The sequence below is a fragment of the Labrus bergylta genome, chromosome 14, assembly GCF_963930695.1.
Source record: "Labrus bergylta chromosome 14, fLabBer1.1, whole genome shotgun sequence".
Classification (NCBI taxonomy): Eukaryota; Metazoa; Chordata; class Actinopteri; order Labriformes; family Labridae; genus Labrus; species Labrus bergylta.
In genome coordinates this window covers 24,941,236-24,965,089 of record NC_089208.1, presented here as the reverse complement: position 1 = coordinate 24,965,089, position 23,854 = coordinate 24,941,236, and the positions used below count along the sequence as shown (strand labels likewise).

Below are 23,854 nucleotides of genomic sequence, written 5' to 3'. Positions count from 1 at the left end.
TAGAAAAACCTTGTGTTCATTACGACAAGCCTCTCTTTGTATTCTGCTTCTTTCCGTACTGTGCTAAATTGACTGTACGGCAGAATAAAAGGGCCGTGATTGTTGATCTTAGACCGTATTCTTTCTGCAGCACTGTCGTTTCCCCCCTTGCAAATAATAGTCTTAATGAGCAGCTTTCATCACAATCGAACATTTTGTACCTCTTCTGGACAGAGAGACGTGTGTTTCTGAAATAAAGGCTTTTAGGGCTCTGGCCCAGTACAGGCTGCTGAGGTTGTCTCTATGGAGACTGGGTAATGAGTGCTGCTGCAGTGTGGGCTTTGGGCTCGAGCAACGCTGCACTCTGCTCAGGTGACCCTGGTGATGCTTCCTCATAGATTTCAGCCTGATAACAGAGCTGGGAGTCACTTGATCTGATGTACATTTTTGATTGCATGAACATGTAAATTCTGCTCAGGTTGTCCTGGTAAAGTCTGTTTGTGTGCATATTCACATTGCCCCTTGGTAGAATATATCTAAAGATTAACACCGCAGCTTTTTGCAGTTTTGCAGAGGTGTTTTATGAATAGTATCAACGATACAAACTCCTTTTTTGCCTCTTGAGTTTGCCAACTTGAGCACGCATTTGCAATCCCAGCTACAGTCGATATAAACAATTCAACGCTGTAGAGAGTCAAATCTGCTGTGGAGTTCACTTCTGCAGTGCTTCAGCGTTTAAAGTGCTCTTGCAGAAGAGTCTATTAAAAGCTAAATGGAATGGGAACAACATATTCCAGTGATGAAGAGATAAAATCGGGGGAATGGCATAATGTTGTTTTTGCTCAGCTATGCCAGAGGGGGGAAATCTGACACATGCTCAATTGGACACTAATAAGCTGTGTAAATATACAGCGAGCTCCTCAATTGGCTCTTAGCATCACTCTGTGCGTGTGTATTTTTAGCTTTCAGTTTAGGATGGCGAGGGGTTGCTGGAGAAAAGGTTCCACCGCTTATTAAAACATAAGCATTTTCAGTCCGACTTAATCCAGTTTTCAAACATGGTTAATGTAGCAGCAGAATTTTCTTTTGTATTTCTGTATTTTTTTTCCAGTTCAGTTCATCGTAGCAACAGATTGGAAACAGCTTCCTCATGCTGAACAGATATTCTTAAGCACTAAAGACAAAAAGCAGCTGTCAGCAGCAGTTAGGATGTTTTTATTTGATCAGGAGTAACAAAAAAAAGCACAATTTTAACCCTGATAAGGATCGCGATCATAACCAATCAAGCTCAGAGAGGAGGAGTGGGTCTGCAATAAGAATATCAAACATGAACATGCTGAACATGAACAAACTGTATATTTATATAAAACAGTCGATGTATGTGTCTGTATATCTGAGACGAAGAAATCTGTTATTTTATCAGTTGTGAAAGAGTGAAATCAACAAAAGCCACTTCAATTACTTATTCATACAAATATGTCTGCAAACTTTAACAGTCAATATATATAATATAATATTAATATTGTCCTTTAAAAATATTTCACATTTCATAGAATATCTGCTCATAGCAAGCAAAGCACAGTTAACATAAGGACTGCGTTAACTCCTTTCAATCAGTGCTCTACAACAAAATTACTCAACACTCTGGTGTTAAAATGTTGTGGGATAAACAAACAAATATTCAAACGTGCACATATGAAATCAGCTGATGAGGCTGAATGACGATCCGTTGGCTGAATGATGTGAATACATGGATATTAATGTATCTTTGACTGCACCTGATTGGTCCAAAGCTCACCTGCTGAGTGTGAACGTGTGCCTCCTGAGCAGAAAAGGGGATTTTCTTATTAATGGTGTTTCAGGGAGCCTTTTGTGATGCAGTCATAGAGAGGATAATGAAAGTATATATCATGCATGCAGCACTTGTTAGGAGTTTAATGGTTATGTCAAGTTTAGGCTCTCGGTCCAACATTTGGGAATACAAAAGGTCACTTTAAGCACCATGAGACCACAAGATCACTTAATTACAATAAAACTGTGATCACGTTTATGTTTACAGAAAAGCTTTTGTTGATTTATCCTTAACATTAAGTTAGCAGCCCAACATCATGATAGAGTTTGCATTTATTAAAGCAAGCCAATTTTTGTTGCTCTGTGTTTGGGCTCCATGATAAACATTAGTCTATAAACTATAGGTTAGTGTTTTAACCAATGATCAGTGCATTGGTTAGAGGTCACATTAAGGCCAGTGGGAAACTGGGTCTGTGCAGACTGGTGTCTTTTGGTTCACATCTGTCACTTCGCATAGAGCCAGGGCGGGTTGACGGAGTCACAGAAACACACATCAGCAAACAACAACTCAGCTCAGCTCGTCAGGCACACATCAGAATCAGCACAGCAGTCAACACAATGTAGGCCACTGGGAACAACTATTATTGTGTTAACGTGTTTTACATCTGAGCAGAGCGGCTGTATTTACTGATGCTGCTTCAGTGCATTCATCACATTATCATATCTTCATTTAACCCAGGTTATTTATTTATCCGTTATTTTGAAGCCTTTGAAGTGACAACTCAATAACACAGACTCATTATGACGCATGTGTTAATATTTAGCTGGAAGGTTAGAATAAGTCATATCTTTGAATTCTTATTGTCTGTATGTAGGGGTGCACAGATCGAAGAAAGGTTTTCATTGTTGTTTTGTTTTCATTTTGCACGAGGCTTAACATTAGGAGGTATTAGTGACACGCTGTTTGCATGGACTCACTAATCACAGCCGGATTTGTCAGTGCCATCGGGTCGAGATTTTTGTGTCGCTCCACTGTGATGTGTGCGTATGCTCGCGCCTTAGCTTGGCTGTTGAGACGAGAGTAGACTCAAGCATATGTTAATGGATGCACATTGAACTGTTAAAGGTTTCATTTAACCCAGACCAGAATGCTTAAGGAGATGATGGTGTGTAGTGAGGCAGAACGAGAGGAGAAAGAGAGGGGGAAGAGGGACAAGGAGTCAGCTTGTGTTATGTGTTGTATCTAAAGCTCACAGAATCATATCCAATCAGCCTGCTTTTCCATGCAGAAACAGCTATTTCAGGCACTGTTATATCACACACTTATATTGTTGGACATGGATTAAGTCTCAACAGCCTTTATTCTCTGTGGAGCTGGGAAAAGACACTGCTTGTACTTTATCATTTTCTCTGTTATAGCCATAATGTACACTTAAAGGCAGGGTTGGTAATTCCCTCCAGATCCACTTTTTAAGATTTTGGTTGAAATTGTCCAAAGGAAAAACTGCCTGTAAAAACTTCAACCAATGTCTGCCGTGAGGTACCAATCTGATGAACCAATCACACGCCTTCCTGTTTCCCTGCTCGTTCTCTAACTCTTGTGTGGAGTAGCCCACACTCAAAGGGCGTCACTGACGACCGAGTTTATACTATGAGTTTGTCTGTGTCCGTTGTGAGCAGTAAAATAGTCACTTTGTTTTTTTTTTTACATGTTTTATGATAAAGTTTTGTTTTTACTTACCGCTGACTGAGACATGAGACAACGTAGATTCAAATTGCAAGCAATGAACTGAGTAAGTGAGGGGCATGGCTTTAGAGGGAGCACAGAGGGGAGGGGGTGCAGACAGAGAACTGAGGGAATGCTACTTTCAAAATCATGCTAGTTTTTGAAAATTGCTAACCCTTCCATTAAGTACATTTCTTTTGCTTTTTTAGTGACAAAAGTTGTTTTTAAAGTATTCTTGAATAACCTCTAACAATACTACCTAATGCTTTAAGTAGTGAACATGTTCACAACTGATATGAGAGCAGTGCAAGTTTATTAAATGTCAGCAATTTAATAAGGTTGATGAAATTGGGGTGAGAAAGCTCTGCAGTCCAGAGGCCAGACATTAAAACATCCTTTGAGAGTTTTCCTAGCTTGTGAATGTGTGATGGATGCTAACAAAATGTTTACTTCAATCAGTGTTTACTGATCTTTGTCAGTAACTCATCACAGGTGACTTAATTTGCATCCAAAAAACAGAAAGCACACTTTATAGTCTTTTATTTGAAAGGGGCAGTAAATGGGTAAAACATCTCTACAGCTTTGTTAGATTGAAAAAACAAATCTTTAGAGTACCTTTGGTGTTTCCTGTGATATGTATCTTACAACTAGTGCCTGTATGTGGAATGAGACAAGGAGACAGTGTTGGGGAGTATTTTTGCACCAGGCACACTTAGTACAATATATTTGGCGCACGTTAACTGGACTGGTTACTTAACAAGATGACCATTAGTTGTGTTGTTTGTGTCTGTAGGCTTCATTGGGAAGTAGGCCAGTAGGTTAATGCTGCAGCCACACAGGTACAACAAAATGTAAGTTTAGCTCAGGCTCTCTGTAACTAAAGGCCATCGCTCTTTAATCATCTTCTAGTTTACACTTGATGTTAAACATGACAGATGTATCCATGGCTACTTGTATTTTTATTTAGATGGACTTAACAAAGCATTTTGTTTTTCAGATTCACAAATGCAGTTTTTTGTGGCTGTAGTGCAGCCACAATGACCCACTAAAACAATTCAGTAGCAGAGCGTCCTCTGTAGTGTAGACCTCAGCACATAATGCTGTATGTGTGAATGAAACAATGTAAATAACACAGATCCCACTCTTCTGTTAAATAAGCAGGCTAGCATTTGGAGACAAATGATCGTTTGTTCCTTATCTGCAAAATCTCAGTATTTTGCCTTATTGATAGCGCTATATCTGAATACTTGTATCATCATATAGCCAACATCTGGTGTTAAAAAATGAAGCCAATGCAGAAGTGCAAAAAACTGCAGTTCCTCGGGTGTCCACTTGAGGCTGGCTGTAATAAGCCCAAATAGTCACATAGACACCTATTCAAAAAAGCCATAGAACTGGCATGTTTACAGCCTGGTTAAAAAAAAACAAGCAAAAAAAACGTTTCTTTTTTTTTCTGAATAGCTCATTTCTTTTTCAGTGCACACTATATGGGGGGATGAATTATTATTTTTTAACTCATCCATTAATGAAGGATAAGAAATATTCATGATAAGTGGTGTGGCTGATTTGGCAGGTGGAGGTTTGCATTCGTTCTTCTCCTTGAAGTAAAAATGACATTTAAATATTTAACTGTTGTAGTCCTTCACTTACTAAAGGTTTGTATGACCTAAACCTTTATCTTGATTTACTAGTTGATTTTTTAGATTAATTAACAGAACGGAAATGTTGATATTAACCTTTGAACTGTCCTGATTGCTTTTGCTCTGAACATATCTACCAAAAGAAATCCCACTTTGGATAAGTTTAATTTCCCATTTCTCATTTGTTCTCTTTTTTCCCCAAAGCAAAATACTTATACTAATACTACTAAATACTAGTTGCATAATGGTTGTTATTCCTTGGAGATCATTGTGGTGATAGTCGATGCTAACATGGTGTCAACCTGTTGGGATTTCTTCTGACACCTGTCTGCATGCATCGAGGGATCAGCACTGCAACAGGAACTATTTATCTTTGTATTTACTTTATGTTGACATCTAAATATTGGATTTACATAAAGATTATTCTGCGTGACCTTTAGTTTATTTCTGTTTAAACCTTTGTTGGTTCATTACTTGTTTTAGCTACTTGAACACCTGAGTTATATTTATAGAAATGGTTGAAAGCTTGCATTGCAGTAGTTCTAATCATTTTCTTATTATACTCTAAAATATGGTTTCACATAAAAGATACATCTCTGTCTGCTCTCTGTGGTAAGGCTCACATTAAGACACAGCTAAAGGTAATTTATATCCTTCTAACATCCCTCTCAAATGAACATATAAAAGACTGTTTTGCACTTTAAGAATTATTTAACGATCCATAACCATTTTGATAACATACAGAGCTACATCTTTTTGAGTCCAACTATAACTCCTACCTGTACTTTGTTTTAAAAAAAACAGAATTCAGGTCAGATCATGTTTTATCCGTTTTTATGGGAAAATGAAACAAGAGGCTTGTATCAAGACATTTAATTTATCGTAAGTAAAAACAAAGTGCATATGGAACCTAAGACTCTCAGGGGGTCGGGTCCCGGTCGGGTCCCGGTGCTAAAGTCTTTGTGATGAAATAGGTGGAGACACCTGGGAGCGCTTCCAGGGAGGAAACACTGGTGAAAATATCTGTGATACTTCTCTCTAAAAGAGCAGGTTAAGATCCATTGCATTAAATAGAAAGGATTGGAATTAAATAAAACAATCATGTAATATATAATAATAATAAAAAAGAATATACATAGTAACATTTTTTGTGTGAATAATAACTTAATGTTAAACCATAAAGACATTGCCAACAACAAATCATAAAATCTGGACCTCACTGGAAATTCTTCCCCTGTGGCTGAGTGTTGGACGCATTCATCATGCATAACCAAACTCGTGCTGATTAGCATTCAAAATCCCGCTCTGTTCCTGTAGCCTGAAACGTGTAACATTTTCAAACATTGGGGCAAATGTTTCATTAAAGTGTTGCTAGCCCCCGGCTCCACTCCGCTCCAGTCTCCGCTCTATCAGGCCTTCCCCAGAAGTGATTATGCTAATTGCTGTTTGATCAGATGATTAAATTATAATTTGATTAATCCCAGGCACTAAACGCTCTGAATACGTTCATATGTATTTTGCCGGCTGGCTGGCAGTATTTGCAGAGCCGCCTGTCACCGGGCAGGCTGCAGGATCCACACGATGCAGGTGAAGGACAGAGAGAGATGTATGGAACGCTGCAGTAGGAGATGGTTATGAACATGAATGAAACGGTGTTTTTGATGTACTTTGGTCGGGTGATCACAGAGAACATGATGATTAATAAAGAATCACTCTCATCTGTGTGCAGATTGAGTGCAGCTCTAATGCAGATTGCTGCCATTTTCTCAGCCATTGCCCGGCTGTGTTACTCTCAATTGACTGTGTATCCATCAGGGTGATTTATAGCGCTGTATAGACAGGCTCCTGTAGGACTACATAATGAAGGCCCTATAACATGTGCCTATACCATAAGATTCAATGCTGCTTTTGGCTTCAATATGTGAATTTTCACACATTCTTTTGACCTTTGATGCAGATAACTTTCTAAAAATTAAACATAGATCCATATAAAATAGTCTTACTGGGTGTTTGCATCGTAGTAATAGAGGGTGGACTCTTTGGGTCTTTGGGGCGAGTGAAGATAAAATACTCTCGCCTTTGAGGCAAATGGAGTGCTAGTGGAGGGGAAGTGATGGTGGGTGGGGGTGGTTGATATTTTTCTGAGGCATAAGAGGATGGCTGTGAGCAGAAAGGCAACGATGTCTAGTCATCTGACCCACAATCCCATTTGACCCCAGGACTTTGATTTGCCCTCCACTGTCAACTGCCAGCTTATTTCGCCTCTTTGTCTCTCTGCTGCGGAGGGCTTTTGTTTTCAGCACCCAAAGAAGATGCAAAACAATAATATGCACAAGAGAAGAACGTTAAGAATACTACCACGTAACTACAACGTATTCATCTACTGTTGTTCAATTTAAACGAGAGGAAAAGCTTCAAATATCTTGCACATTAAAAACCACCATGATTAAGATGTAGGCAAATCTATTTAATCAATTTTAAGGTCTGAAACTCAATTTAAGATATGCATTCAACATTACAGAGAAACTGAAACTGAAAATTTCTACACGAGTGTTAATTGTTTGCATGTTCATCACTTTCTTCTGTTTTGTAGCTGAATGGAAAATGATGAGAGAGAATTTTTTTTTTCTCTCTAGTAGTATAAGGTCCACATTCTTACTTTTTTGACTTCTCAGAGGATTAAGACCTCTGCCGTCTTCTGCCCTTTGCCATGTTTTGAGAATGTATTCTGGAAAATAGGTTTTTCAACAAATTGTGCCATTTTATACTCCAATGCACCGAATGTGAATTACTCATAACCTTAAACAAATCCCCCAAAATACAAACAGAGCTACATTTAACTGGAGAGGTGCCATGCAATGAGTGTTTGGCAGTACTAAAGTTGTAGCTGCACTGATCAGATATTATTGAGAGAAGTGCTTTTTTTTTGGTTAAAAAAGCAGGAAATTGAAGCCTGACTGGTGTAGGATATGTGAGACTGATACATATGTTAGGGGGAGAAATCAGTATTGTATAAGGTAACCTTTTTTTTTTTGTTGCTGAAATGACTACGCAGAGGGACTCGGAGTCTGGCTGTTTTGAAAACAAAAAAAAATCACTCTCTAACATAGTTGAACGTTTGTGTTTTTACTAAACTTAGTGATTATGGACGGGAAAATATATCAAAACCGCAATAAATAATTTGTACTTACTTGTTTGATACAATTATTCATGCCGGAACAAAAAGTTTTTCTAAAAAACAACCTTAACAGATTCTCTGCCAATTTGACTCACGTCGTCACCACTTCATGACTCTTCCTCACGGTGGCGCTTATGAAGGTAACCGAAGTGAATTGGCCAAAGAGGAAGACGACGACAGTGGGCTAAAAGTAGAAAAATGAGACAGCTGCGTCATGATGGACAGCAGTGTAAATGAGTTAAAGGATGTAGCGTGCTAAGAGGTGAAACTGACACCAAAATGCAGTGAATACATGAATCCTGGATTTATATTCTTCACTTAATCAGATGTCATGATGTATACGCTTAGGATTGTTTAACAATACATCAAGTATGACAGACCTGCTGAGTCATGATATTATTGTCATGCATCTTAACGTATAATGTAACGTAACACATTATATGGTTACCACGTGACTCCACCCTCATAAGTGATGACACCACTTATAATCTCTAAAATTTAAAATCTTCAAAATTTTCAAATTGACTTTCTTCAAAAAACTCAGCGTAAGCCAATAGAAATATACCTGTGATAGAGTCCAAATATATTGGTCTGCCTCAGGCGTTTTAATGGCCAATGATCAACCTTTAAGTCTGAAAGATTTCCCAGCAGACATATTACTTCAAACTCTGATGAAATAATATTTAATTCTATTATTATTCTTTTCCAATGCCTATGATATGGCCCTACTGTATGTTGGCTATATGCTCCCATGCTGTGCTGTAGTATAATATGTAGATGAACTTAAAGCTGTCAGCCTTCCTCCTTCGGCTAATCTCCTGGTTCATCCCTCCCTGCTGGGTTTAATGTCCTCCCTCTCAGCTCACCTGAGATCCACCTCCCCTCTCTCATCCTCTCTCCCGTCTATCAGCTCAGTCAGGCAGAGTATACTTGACAGTACAGCAGGCAGAGGTGGTGAGGATTTTACCGAAATAGAAATAAAGCCTCTCTTTCACTCTCTAAAAGCATGCTCAGTGTTTAATGTGCCGGGATATATTGCATACAAATTACAGTCAAGTACTGTACGACTGTTCAGACATCCCTGTGTCTACTAGAGGAAAAACTCTGGCCTCTCTTTGTAATTATTCTTTAGAGTCATGGCTGGATGTGGATGCTGTGTGGAGGTAGATAAATTCTCTTTCAGACACATTTGATAAAGATTATAAACTTCAATAAATACCCCTATAAATTACTATTTGTAGCTTATTTGATATAAATAGGTTGGCTTCCATAAATGCTTCTAAAAAATGATATACATTTTGATGACTTGTACTTTTATCTCTTTGCTTACTCTGTACATTAGAGCTGTCCTATCAATTGCAATATTAATTGTTTTTGCGACATGAGCATCCACAATAAACACAGGGAAAAAGTCTGAATGTATGGCAATAAATAAGAGATGTTATCGTATCTATACATGCAATCATTTCTGGCTCTGCTTGCGTACAGTATGGAAAGAGGCCTGTTGATGTCCAGTGTTTCCTCGACCCTTCACTTGGAGGGGTGGCCCGCTGAGTGTTTGAGATATCTAATGGCGTTCATAACACTCTGAATACTGAGATCGTCCCAAAGTCTGTCAAAAAGGAGGCGGAGACTCATATCTTTATTTTGGAGGGCATTCTGCTTTGCACCTACAAATCTTCAACAAACGTCCTGAACCAACGATACTTTATTTCCATTCCTTATGAAGAATGTGAAAACAGGAGGTCCTCTAGAAACTACAAGGTTCCTTAGGTTATGGCCAGCTGGCCCAATGGTGCACAACAAGATGTGCTTGGTAGGATTTTTCACAACATTTCAATAGAGCACTATAATGAGAATATTTGTCTTTAAATCAGCGCTACGTGTAGCGAAGGACAACATCAACCAAAGAGCGGAGAAAAACATACTGGTGAACAGAAAATGTAATGCAGCCGTTTAATTACGTTCACAGAGATCGTAGTGGTTTCATGTATACACTCTATGCAGCGTGCAGTAGTCACAGTATATAAACGTCACTCCCCCTCCTATTGGCTCGAGGTGAATTCTCCGGAGAATATCCTGCTGCGTTCTCACAGCAGCCCACTCGGACTTGCTGCGGAAAAAATACTAGGGGTCTGGCAGGAGAAACTGAAGTCCGAGCAAAAAATGTGACTGTTTGCGTTCACACATACAACTCCTGGAAAAAATCCTGAGTCTTTCAGGAGATTTCTGACAACAGAGAGACAACTCCTGGGGAGTCTACACAATGCGCATGTAAACGCTATTTTCTATTTTCAAGATGATTGAGTTACATAATACGCAGAAGAGAACATTGAAAAATGCTAATTTGTTGATCCTTATGTGTCAGATGAGAGGCTCCATGTTTACTGTATATCATGGGATTAAATGTCTTCTGTTGCACAGTATGTACTGTAAGCTATTTTCTGTGGTGACAAAGCTCTTCTGTAGCTCCAGCATCTACATCAAGCTCTGATTCACACTTTGATATTCATGTGGAATAATATTAGAAGTTGCTACATCGGGTACATTCTGTCATTTCTGTGCTATGTCACTTAGGGAGGGTAATGGAGCATTATGGATGTCTCATATGGTTGTTGTTACCTCTTCTTCTTCTGTCTCTTGATGTGCCTTTGCATATTAACTTCAGCAGCAGCAGCAGATCGGCTTTGTTTACTCACTCGCAGGAGTTTCTCCTCCTCTTTCCTCAGCCAGCTTGCTGTTTTATTTCCCTCTGCCTCTTTATTGGTGGATTTGTCCATTTCCACCCCGGTGATGTACCTGATTAACGTCCTCAAAGCGCACGTGAACTCCCTCCTCTAATGTGAGCGTTTATGTAAATGAGCGATCATATGCATAAACTAACCCACTCCACCGCGACTCTCATCCCGCCCTCCAGAGAGTTGTGATCAGAGGAGGATATCATTGGTTTTACATAGTGGCAGCATGGCACTAAGCGACCCCTCAACATTATTCATGAGGGCAAAATGGGAGCGGGTGATTTGGGGGAGTGAGGGGACCCTGTTCTCTGATCTGCGTCTCAGATCAACACAGCGCTTGTCTTTACTGCTTATTGTGTAAGCCCCTAGGCAGGAGGGGAGGAGGGGGGCTTGGATGCTTACTCACTGTCATCATGAGGCCGTCCTGTCCCCCACCCCGGCTCCAGCCCCTCCCTACCCCTCCCCCCTTTGCACTCCCCCACCCCCTGCTCTCCCCTCCCCAGGCGGTTTCTGCAGAGCTCTGCCTTAATTACCTGCGTAGCCTGCCATGAGCTGTCAGTGTGGTTCAGTGCCTGTTTGCCCCAGTGGACTCGCCCTAATGTCTTGGTGCCCCGGTGCCCGCTGTAGCACCACAGAGCTCTCTGACCTGCTGAGGGCCACACTGTGGCTGAGAGCCAATCACACTGCAATGTTTAAATACATCAGCGGCCTTGAGAAGGACAGACGTGTTGTTGTGTGGCTAATTACTAATTCAATGTGAAAGAATAGAAAGAAAGGCTGAATATCAGGATGTTACAGAAAGACGTTATGAAATATCATGAAGCTACAAAGAGGTTTTTTTTCTACAACTCAACAAGAGGCTGCAGACCGCATTCATCCATATACAGTTGATTAATGGTGTTTGGTTGAGGTAAACACAGGCCCAGCTAAAAAGCCCCTGACACATCAGTGCGCTAATGCACAGACTAATGCACAGGCCTATTTATGTGGTGTGTTGGTGGGACCTGTATTGATCTGACATTTACTTAAATAAATTGCCTGGATGATTTGGAGGCAACCACTGATGGGCATTGTCAAAGGAGCTTTACTAGTGCTACTGAAAACACATCACAGGGAAATAAAAAGCTCCTGAGTTTGTTCTTAATAGAGTTTCTGAGGCCTTTTCAAAAACCTGTCTTTTAGTGTTTACTTTGAATATATCTGAAAACAGAAAATGTCCTCCCATAAAATACACATTTTGGTTGTTGACTTGTTGATTGATTATCTACATTTTGAGCAAAAAAGTGGAAAAGTAACAGAAACATAAATATTGACCGTCATAATGGATAAAGTTGTGATCATTCTGACTGTGTAGGAATAATCCGCGGGGACAAATATTTGTTTCAGTGTTGCACCCTTTCCTGTTGTTTCTCTCAAACATACTAGTGTCACTCGATGCTGCTAACTGGTTTTCTAATGAAGGCACTGTGGCAATGAGGTGTACTCTTTTTAATATGCATTTAACACAACACACAGGAAACCGCCTTACCTGAAACAGAGCACATCTGGACACTTTTCGGCTGACAGGAAAACACATGATTTACTGTGTCCATGGTCCATACTCATTCTTTTCTGACACACACATGAGGGCTGTGCTCAAAAAATCAGTATGGCAATATATCGTCATGTGCTCCTTGCAAATACATGTATGGCTGCAGATGTTATAGAATCGATACGGCTGCAAAGCTATGATGACAGTTTTGAACTATGGTGCAGGTATCCAAACGGGTAACGATATCTCTTGATTTTTACTAGAATTGTATTAAAGTTTCAGAATCTGCTATCGTGACAACCCTAAGAGAGAGCAATGGTTGCAGGGCAAAACCAAAGAACATAACTGGCTGCCTTGACTCGTCACTGTGTCAGCTGTCAGCCGAGCCCCGTGTCAGCCTCCGTGTTCATGGTCTTCTAGACATTAACGCTCATCCCCCCACTTCCCTCTGACACGCCCGCATGCACTCTCCTTGACCGGAGCGCGTCTGGTGCCCTTGAGCAGAGTCCCTCCTCTATGGGTGGACGGCATCAGAAGTCACTTGCGATCCACGATTAGAGGCGTCAGTAGGGTCTGCCACCAATTGGTGCTGACATCTGGGACCGTGCCAAGCATTATTTCACAGAAGAAGAAGACGAAGAAGAAGAAGAACGTGGGCTCACCTCACTTACCCAACAGGACCCCACCTCCCTGCCCTCTCTCTGAGCTTTGAAGACAGAAAACACAGAAATAAAGGAGCTCCATCTATTATACATGTGTATGATTCATAATTAAACAATATCAGTTTTTCCTCTCTGTGGTTTTGGCTCATGGAAAACTGATGTCGATTAAGACAGGCTTCAGCACAGGCAGGCATATGGTGCCTGTTAGTGAGAGCGTGTGTGTGTGTGTGTGTGTGTGTGTGTGTGTGTGTGTGTGTGTGTGTGTGTGTGTGTGTGTGTGTGTGTGTGTGTGTGTGGGAGTGATAGGCATGGGAGTGCGTTGGTGTTCGGCATAATATTGAAATGGTTTGTGTGTGCCATGCCAAGGACTGAGATAGAATGACTTTGTACAGTTTGTACATTTGAGGAATTTGTTATTTAAATAAGAACTTCTGGACTCAAGGGAAATGGCGGGTTAAGAAGACGAGGTATGTTCTTCTTAAAACAAGCTGGCTTGCTTGCTATAGAACAACATGGCCGCTCTTTCTATACAATTTAAGAAGGCCATTTCCTTCCTTTAGTCTAAAAGTGACTATGACCATCTTCATCCAGCACATACCGAGGACTCCGATTGTGAATGTCTATTGACTTCAGAAGCTTCATGTGCAGAGCTAGACGCTAACAATGTACCAAAGGTAAAGATTGGGAAAAAACCTTGCAGGAAATTGTTTTATCAAAAATCTCCTTCATGTTCAGTGTGGCACAAGAAAAAACCCAGAAACTCTCAGATAAAAGGAAAAAAAAGAAAAAGCCCCCGTTTTTTTAAGGGCTTTTAAAGAAGCTTTGGTAACATCTAAAAAGATGAATTCATTTTAACTTTCAGATTGAGAGAAGCAGCATTATCACCAGAGACAGAAACACTTTGAGATGTGGACCAAAGTGTTGCAGACTGCAGCCGTAATCTGGCAGCCAGGCTGACGGCTGACCGACTATCGATAGGGTCCACATGAATCTTTTATCTGTTGTTTCAAGCTTCAGCCCGTTCTTGTTTTGAGCTTCCTCCTGTGTTCCCAGTTTTATCGATAGATCCCCGAAAGGACTCGTCTCCTCTTCCTTCTGTAAAAACTATGCCTTACATATCTCTGAGATGTTCATTTGCATGTGTGTTACATCTTACTATTTTATGACAGCCGTTAATGAGATTATTATTTAACGGTGCTGAACACAAACACACTTGATTACTGCCAACAACCACCCACATACTGTCTCCTTTGCTTGCAACCAAGCATTGTGACAAACTGGGCTGTTCTTTTTCTGGGCTATTAATTCACAAGCAAATATCAAAATGAAATATTTTTAAACAGACATATTATGGTTATGTAATTTCAGCAGGGACGGCAGTAAAAGTATTCTTCCGTCCTCACAAGAATGTTTTAAACAGTGAAGGAAAAATCTGAAGGTTGTCCTTAAAATACTGAGGGGGATTATGTTATGCAGAGAAGCTGCACCAGTCTGGATCCTTTGTACATCAGGGACTGTATGAAAACGCAAAACTGGACACAGTTTCAGCACACATACCACCTTCATCGCTTTTTTTTTACCACAAAAAAAATGTGTTTAATGTTTCTTACGTTTAGCCAGAACAACAGCAGGCGACTTTTTATGTAACTTTATCTTAACCTGCTCTATAGCTACAGCATTTAAGGTGTTACAGGTGGGTATAAACACCGAACAGAAGAGTGTGTCTGTGGGCAGCTGGCTGCAGTGTGATACAGACCATTTTCTTCTCTGGCTCCCTACCTTCACATGCATTGTGTTTTTTTTTGCACCTGCGTCCTCATGTGAAGGTGGAGCGGGTCAGAATGTGAGAGATGGGGTCAGAGGAGCGTGAAGGAGAGACGAAGGTTACAGAGGAACACAGTGGACAAAGCAGAGAGACAGAGAACCAAGAGAAGAGAAAAGGAATAAGTGAGAAATAAAGTATTAATTGAAGTAGGTTTGTGGGATACAACTGAGACGGAGCATACCTTTGACCTCAGTCATGACATCTACTACCCCTCTCCCTTCTTTTTCTTCTACTCTCTGTTTATAGCAGAGTGCTTTTCAGCTTCGCCCGCCTCCCCACTCAGTCCCCACCCTCACTGTTTTCCTTGGCATTGCACTGAAAAATAAATGCACTCTTACTGTATCTATCTGAACTATTGGGATCTGGCAGACTTCTGCGTCCATCAGGCTTTCTCAGCTTAAGGAGTCAGCCACCCAGAAATGCTTGGTGAACATGGTGGGGGGCGGCAGGTCTCAATTTTTCATGAGTTGGTGCAAAACAGAATTGGGACAAAGGCAGTTAAAAAGAGAGGCATCCTCTCTTCTTCTTTGATACATTTCCTCTTCTTAATTTGGGTAACTCCTCCTTAAGCTCACTGCAAACCTGTGTTTTACAGTTTGTTTAGTTACATTAAATGTGGGACGTCAGCCACAATCTTAACATACAAATACAGCGTTGTTTATTTTTAGACAGTGTCTTTGGAATAACAAAAGTCATGTCCTTATATTGTTTCATTAAACTTCATGTCTGTTCGATGATGCAGTCGACTGTTCCTTACTCAAATTCAACAAAGGATCATCTACTGCTGCAGCACAGTGTCCCAGTAACAGCCTCTTGTGTTTGTGCAGCACATGACTACGCAGTATGTCTTCTTTTTTAAAGCCAAATTAAGTCCAATGTGTCGCAGTATTCATCCAGCGATTGTTTAAACAGTCACACTCGCTCCGTGCCATTCACAACAGATGCTGAGATTTTATGATCATCTCGATGGCAGATTGTTCTACTCGAGGAAACCACTGACAAGCTGTTACTCGGTGTGATTACAAGCTCGTAAATTAACTCTTGATGAGTTCTTCATGTATCATGATGTGACTGAGCCATTTCATTTCCCTTTTTTTAGCGTATGCTCGATGCCCTTTTAGCAAGGCTTTTTTTTGTGTTTGTACGGCATTAATGCAGACTTATTTAATCCATTTATGATAATAACTTTATATATCATAGTCACTTTTTGTTTGAATTGCACCCTGGGGACAAATAAAGCTTTTTGAATTGAATTCATTCACACAGCACCTTTTGAAAAACAACACAAAGTGTTTGTGACTTGCTGAGTCGTAGCAGACTTTCAAATGTATATTTATAATAAAGACTATAATAATGAAAATGAATTTAAGTAGCACCTTTAAAAACACAGTCACAGAGTGCTTTTTAATATCAATCAGTCAATCTTTATTTGTATAGCGCCCATTCATAACAAATGTTACCTCAATTAAAAGAAATTAAAAGATATTTAACAACAAATTAGAAACACGTAAGTGATTAAGACAAAACATTTGGGAGTGGTGGTTTTCTAAACAGTTTGTTTCCCTGATATCCTGAGGTAAGTCGTTCCAAATACCTCAAACACCCCATCACCATTTCATCAGATTGGATCCTAAATTAAATTTATCGTCAAAAGGACACCTCACTATTTGCCTCTCCATCTTAACGATCATTTTTTTAATGTTACTATGGTCAGCTTTCATCATGGCCAGTGTGACGATCAATTTAAAAAAAGAAACAAACCCAGAGCCGCCCCCGTGTCATGGCTCCTCTGCCCTCTCTCACCACCTCTTAGATAAGAAACTACAGTCCTGTAGCTGTCGACAACTACAACTGTTTGCCTTTCCACACCTCCGGGCCTGGGCCCCCTCAGAGTACTGCATGTGTGAAGTAAGTGTAGCTCCAAATGTGCGGAAACATGTGTACACCGTGGTGTTTGTTTGTCGTAACAGGTTGAACGACCGGTGGGTGGAAGTGGCCGGTGATTTGAGCGCGCTCATTAGGAATTTATGAAGCGCTAAAATGTTGGGTCTCCAGGGAGGGGGGATTGGCAGCTGTCGCACAGGCAGGCAGGCTGGCGACAGGCGGGGAGAGCCCACAACAGAGAGAGCACAGACTGTGGATACTGAGGAGATGGCTGAAATATTTACAGTATGTGACTAACAGAGGCTGCTCACACGGAAACACTGCTGCTAAGATCAGCCCTACCGCTTATACTGCCACTCCTTTGTTTGTTCACTGTGGAATTCTTCTTCCCAAACTAGCAATTTTATTATATTTACCCTGCAAATTAAACTGACTTCAGTGAAAAAATAAATCTACATTTACAGCACAGCGCTAACTTATCTGTTACATATATAGTCACACCAAAAGGTAAAGTTGTTCAGCTCTCCCACTAGGGTTGGGCTATATTAGACATATTGTATGAATGTCAATACAATATGTCAAAGGAGATGACGTTGTTGTACCTGTGTATGTAGGAGCAAACCTTAACTAATAAGACAGTGGATGGGTATTTAACTTTTTTAGATGATTTGTCCCCTGTTGTCTTGATGTTTGTGGAGTTGATATGGACCTCACCGTGTCAAACAGATAAGAACAGGGCGTAAGGGTGTAAGAACGCTGTCGCTTTCCAGTATTGTATTTTCATGTACATTTATGACCCATTTCACAATGCAATTGAATTCCTAAGAGTTCTTCATCTCTCTTTAAAACAATACAGTAGGTACAATGCTATTGTTGAATGCTCCAGCACCTCCTAGACTCATCATGACCTCAGCTGCTAATGCGTCACTCATTCGTTTAGGTAGTTTGGAGGGATTTGAGTTTGCTTATTCTGAAGTGCAGAGACAATAAATACTGTAAAGCTACAGATTTAAAAATGATAATTCATACAGCGTTCTGCATGCAGTTACTTTCTGTTTATTTTCTCTGCAACTGAAAAATAAACAGTACAAACATTGAGGAGTCAGTGGACTAAACGAGTCCTCTGCTCCTCCTTGGGATCCAGCCAGTGTACATATCCTGGCTTCAGGCCAGCTGTGTGGGTTGTCCATTACAGCACAGAGTTACATTGTCAGTTTTTCTCCAGCACAGTAACTTACTACAGGGAAAGTGCATCACATTACATTGACTTCCTTCATTAGTTAAGATGACTGTTGGAAACATCCTCTGCTGCTCACCGTCTACATGAACATGATAAATTGACAGCTCAGCAGCTTTGCTTTTTTCGCCAGTTTCCAAATTCTAATCATGAGAACAGATTCTCAGTGAGTGTTTGAGCTTGTAACAATGACATATCACTTATTTAGAGCGAGATAAAACATTTTGGAGGTGACGTAAGCCGTGACAGCTTTTAATTTTGATGAAAGCATTAATGCAAATGAGTTTGTCACAGAGGAGAATGGATGATGTTCGGTTGAGTGACGGTTAGAAAACACAAAAACAGTAAAAATGAAGACAGATAAAACCTTCCTAACACCAATTTAATCTTGGGAACATAACATCTCTCGTAATATGACACAGCCTCGTGTATTATACATGTCCTTTTAGTTTTTTGGGGGTGATTATTTAAGCTTGATTAGCGTTGAGTTGTGCCTCCATATGTTTACTGAGACACTCCTCTATTGTTAGAAAAGGAGCCCTGAAGGTAGTGACAACAAGAGCTCAGTGGATTTCTGAGAACTCTGTCTGGTTGTGTTCGGTCTTCTAGCTCATCTGATGGTTTAAGAAAGGATCTTGGGTTTTACATTAGCAGTAGCGGCTGTTTCATTGGCCTTCACAGATGGACCAGGATGTAAATTTGAGTCTGTTAGCCTGATGCTAACACGTAATGGAAATTGCCATAAACGGGCTAAGAGAATTTGCAACACGATTATGGTAATTTTAGCTTAATAAACGGATAGCATCTCATAGGAGCAGCACGGTTCGACATTATTTTAAATGAGAAAAACAAACTAAAAATGCATGTAGGCTGCGTCAAGTTAAAACGACTTATCGATCAGAGGAATACGTTCTCACATTTAGCACAGACATGTGGATGTTAACCTGCAGCGAAGACAACGGCTGGTGCTAGCACTGCTAACATTAGCCACACTTTGCAAACCAAATTACACTGTTTACAATTTTGCATGAATTGTGCTCAATTTTTGACTCTTTTCTGAATGTTTCTAACCCTTAGACTTGTTGGTTAGTCTGACACCCCTACTAGATAACTTTATCTTTGTCTGGATATAACTGGACATCCAGACCAAAACTTTGTTGAAGACTGACAAAAGAGATAAATCATAGATTGTCATAAAGAACAGTAGGACAACCTGAGCTGAGAGGAAGCACTTTAAGTTTGGAGACATTGTCTTCTACCAGATAGTTTTCTACCTTTAGATGCAGACATAGGCTTATAGGGATTGATGAATAAAAAAAGCAGAATACAGTGTTGGGGGGGGGGGGGGGGGGGGGACAAGCTGACACGGCGACACAACGACACAACGACACAAACACTTGAAGGAATCTTGGTGTTCATGTGTTACTTTTAATGACAGCTGTCCTTTTCTATCGGAAAGGTATCCTTAAATGACTTCTTTCCCTGATTTCCAACTCTATCCACTATCCTATCCCTACAATAAAGGCACAAAAATGGGCGGAGGTTGTTGGGGGGGGGGGGCGCCCCCCTAATATAATGGTAGGGGAAACACTGGAATAGTTGTCCCGTCATTGGCTCCATAGATTGCATATTAACTCGTGCATCCTCCTCTTTCACTCTACAACATAGATTCTTTCTGCATACAACCAAGAGCTGCTCAGACGTGATAAGTCAAACAGGAAAGCTTCAGACACCAAAGACTTTGTCCCTCGCCCCCATAACATTCTGAATACATAAGCAGATATATGTTAGAGGGATTTGTTCTGATTAGTCAGAAGTAAAATAACCAAACGTCTTGATTTTCTTTAACAATGGTCTTAATCTCAAATACATTACCTTCAAAGTGAATTAAATCAGAAAAACAGCAGAGCTAAAAATGTCAAGTAAGTCACAGTCACCAAGGTTTGTGTCGTCTTTGAAACACAACTAAAATAATTTACCCAGAATCTAAATATCTGCAGATAATTGTTCTTTTCCATTGATTAAGGGATCAGTGTTCTGAGCTGTTTACACTGATCTTCGTGTCTTACTGGATAGTTGTGTCGACAGACAAGCAGCTCTCTGCTGCCTCTGTTATTTCACATCCACTGCTGCTCTCCCAGAATTTTTGCTGCAATGTCTCTTCATAGACAACAAGAGACTCACTCCTGCAACCTCCTTCTACTGCAGTGAGCACAAACACAATGGTCAACCAGGGAAAAACACACTTGGCCTCAATTCAGAGCAAGATACAGATGCAGTATTGTGCAAGTTCTTTTGTTACATTGTGGGGTTTAACAGCAGTGAATATTTTTTTCATTTAAATGATTTAAAGACCTCTGGCTTACAATGTTCAAGGTTTTTATCAAATTCATAAAATCTCACTGCACGTCTAACACTTGTGTTTTGTTTCTTCTTTCTCCCTCCTCTCCTGCAGTTTTCTGTGAAGATCTACGTTCCAGCTTATATTTTGTCAATGCATCTGTGCAAGAGGTAGTGTTTGCCAGCACCACAGGGACATCGGTGCCCTGTCCCGCCGCCGGCGTGCCCCCTGTCTCACTGCGCTGGTACCTGGCCACCAGCGAGGAGATCTATGATGTGCCAGGGATCCGCCATGTGCACCCCAATGGCACCCTTCAGATCTTCCACATCCCCCCTTCCAGCTTCAGCAAACTCATCCATGACAACAGCTACTATTGCACAGCGGAGAACCCCTCAGGGAGAATCAGGAGCCAAGATGTCCACATTAAGGCCGGTCAGTTTCTCCGCTCACTTATTAATCATGTAATCATGATCCGTCATCAAAAGGAGCTTGTCTTTGCTGTTTTCTGTCTTACACTCAACGCTCCTTTCTGTCCCTCCTCGCAGTCCTACGAGAGCCCTACACAGTCCGGGTGGAGGACCAGAAAGCCATGAGAGGCAATGTGGCGGTCTTCAAGTGCATTATCCCCGCCTCAGTGGAGGCCTACATCACCGTTGTGTCCTGGGAGAAAGACACAATGTCAATCAACGCTGAAAGTAAGTCATGGCACCTCTCTGTCAGACAGTCCTGCTTTACAATGTTCCACTGAGCATGCTGGTTATGTCTGTGTGAAGTTTAGCATCAGTCCGTAGTTTGTCTGGATTATTGCTGCACCACATGACTCTGTAATGAAACACTCAACACAAACAAGTGAGAACAAATCATCGTGTGACACCAGGTCAGATTTGGTTGGACATCTACTGTCTTTTTTTTCACAGCACCAAATGAGACACATTGTACTAAGTGAGCAGCTAGATAAAACTGATCCTGTCATGATTACAATAAGGGAAATGTTAGAGTGAAGAACAAAATGAAGGAGTCAGACAAAGAGAAACGTGGCAGAGCTACATCTTTAGCTTTGGCATGAAAGTCGATGTTGAAATGTGGTTCCGTAGAAACCATTTGAAAAATAGCTTTACCCTATTAAAAAAACCTGACAAGAATCGGAAAAACTGAGATTTCTGACATTTATATAATTATGTTTTACGTATACAATGCACTTATATTCTGCAAGGTGGGGCCTACAACAGGATGAAAACGACTTCCATGTGGCTCCAGGAGATAGGTATTATGAACATATTTATCTTGATCCCAGAGTCAAACCTGATTACTGCAGCTTGAGCGTTTTATTCTTCCTGCTGGAAAACGATACAGCCTTTGTCTTTTGAATCATCATCATCACGCTGTATGTTTGCTCATAACATAGTTTCCTTGTGCACAGTGGAAAACGTGCGAGGGTGACCGCAGTCTCGCTGCAGGATCATTGTCCTCAATTCTGTTGAAGTTGGCTGAAGTAAAAAAAAAAAACACAATAACCTCATCATGACTTGTCAGACCTCATCTTGTTCAGATTTTAGGGATATGAAGCATTCAAAGATTCTCAAAGAATTGACCTTATGTATGCAAACACATCAGAAATGTTGTAGCTGGCATCGGGTCATTTCTACTGCAGAGTTCAGAGGGTTGAGTAAAGTTTATCCTGGCCAGATGACGTTTCCAAGCAGTGTTTGTAGTGACAGCAGAGGTGCGTGTGTGTGGTCTGAAGTGACTCTTCCGATCATCTGACATGAACCTAGCTTGTACCATCTAGCCCGCCTGGCCTATTCTCTGTGTGTGTGTGTGTGTGTGTGTGTGTGTGTGTGTGTGTGTGTGTGTGTGTGTGTGTGTGTGTGTGTGTGTGTGTGTGTGTGTGTGTGTGTGTGTGTGTGTGTGTGTGTGTGTGTGTGTGTGTGTGTGTGTGTGTGTGTGTGTGTGTGTGTGTGTGTGTGTGTGTGTGTGCGTGTGTGTATCCACGTCTGTCTGACCCAATGACAGCAAGGTCCCGGTCCTCTTCCTCCGCCCGGGTCTTCCGCGAGAGCGCAGGCTGCCAGCCATGTCACTTAGTCTCAGTGTATTGACCCATTTGTGCGGCTGATAGGAGGCACTGCAGCTCTCCGATCATTCAAATCACTTAAATGGAACGCTCGCCTGCGTGATTGTTTCCCAGCCCTGGGGGGCAAATTCACTTTATGTGGGGCATTTAGCAAACTCAATAGACAAGAGTTAATGTCATTTTGCTTTTGGGTGGAGGGCAAATGCTGGCTAGCAACTGCTTTCTTTTTGTTGACGTTTTACATTTGTCCACTGAGGCGAAATCAGCCATGTTGAAATCTATAGCAATCTCTTAATTGTCCATAAATGGATCTGCCTGGAGCATGTTTTCAGATACTGGTGTATCCATGATGGAAACTGTCCTGCAGTTTCTCTTATTGTGTTTAAATGTATCACTTAATACTTTAAAGTTTTAAAGCACATCTCTTTGTCTCGACTGAATATTTGTGGATCTTTGAGAGGATAAAAAAAGTTTGAGCTCTGTTAGCACAAAGTGTTTATCTCGAGCGGTAAAAAATCATCACATCTTTAGCCGTCAGCCATGTAAACGCTGTCAGAAAAATCATCCAGCCACCAATGCACCGCTCTTCTCCATGCTAAATAATGGATGACGGAAGCCTATGAATCCATGAGCAAATGGTCTTTATTCACGTCTCAGTGCACGCATCCTACCGACGCTCCGTCCATTCCCCTCATCCTCTTCTACACACATTTTAAGTGCACTTTGTCTGTGTGTATCCATGTCTGTGAGTCTATATGCACACTAACTGACAGCTCCCTGAAAGATGGCTTAACCCCCTCATCTCGAAAGGCCGAGCATTGACATTTTAATTTTTAATGAATAAAAATAATATCAACACTTGGACTTCAAACAAAAAAACTTTGTGAAATGTAGCTTTTCTGTCTCCAGCATAAATAATTGAGTTGGCTTTTCAGTGTTGAAGGTGTAACATGATGTGCTGCGCCGTCGGAAAGGCCTTCTGTTAGTCTCGATGGACGTGGAGCCTTTTTCAGTCGAATAACAAAGAACCACTCAAAGAGGCCCCGTGTCCATTAGTAAAGAATAGAAAATTATGATGAAAAATGGCTTCAGTAAAACCAACAAAAGTCACAGTGCTATGTACTGCATTGTGCTTTAAAAGTGGCTGTCCAGTGACCCAGGGCTTTATGAGAACTGAGAAATGTTGATTGTTACGCTAGTTTGGCAGGGAGACAAATTATTTTTGAGTTAAGAGACTGATGACAAATTCAT

At 40.8% G+C, this 23,854-nt stretch overlaps 1 protein-coding gene across 8 annotated transcripts in view; it reads left to right on the top strand.

Annotated features, from left to right (window-relative positions):
- Positions 1 to 23,854, top strand: part of dscama (Down syndrome cell adhesion molecule a) — a 111,198-nt gene that overhangs the window by 3,016 nt on the left and 84,328 nt on the right. For 5 of the 8 annotated variants that reach the window (XM_065962802.1, XM_065962799.1, XM_065962798.1 and 2 more), the window contains exons 2-4: positions 20,647 to 20,964; positions 21,078 to 21,227; positions 21,746 to 21,796. In XM_065962802.1, the coding sequence (XP_065818874.1) occupies positions 20,647 to 20,964; positions 21,078 to 21,227; positions 21,746 to 21,796 (519 nt within the window). The remainder of the gene's footprint in view (positions 1 to 20,646; positions 20,965 to 21,077; positions 21,228 to 21,745; positions 21,797 to 23,854) is intronic. The other 3 variants (XM_020631187.3, XM_020631188.3, XM_029276880.2) reach the window with 1 other exon arrangement.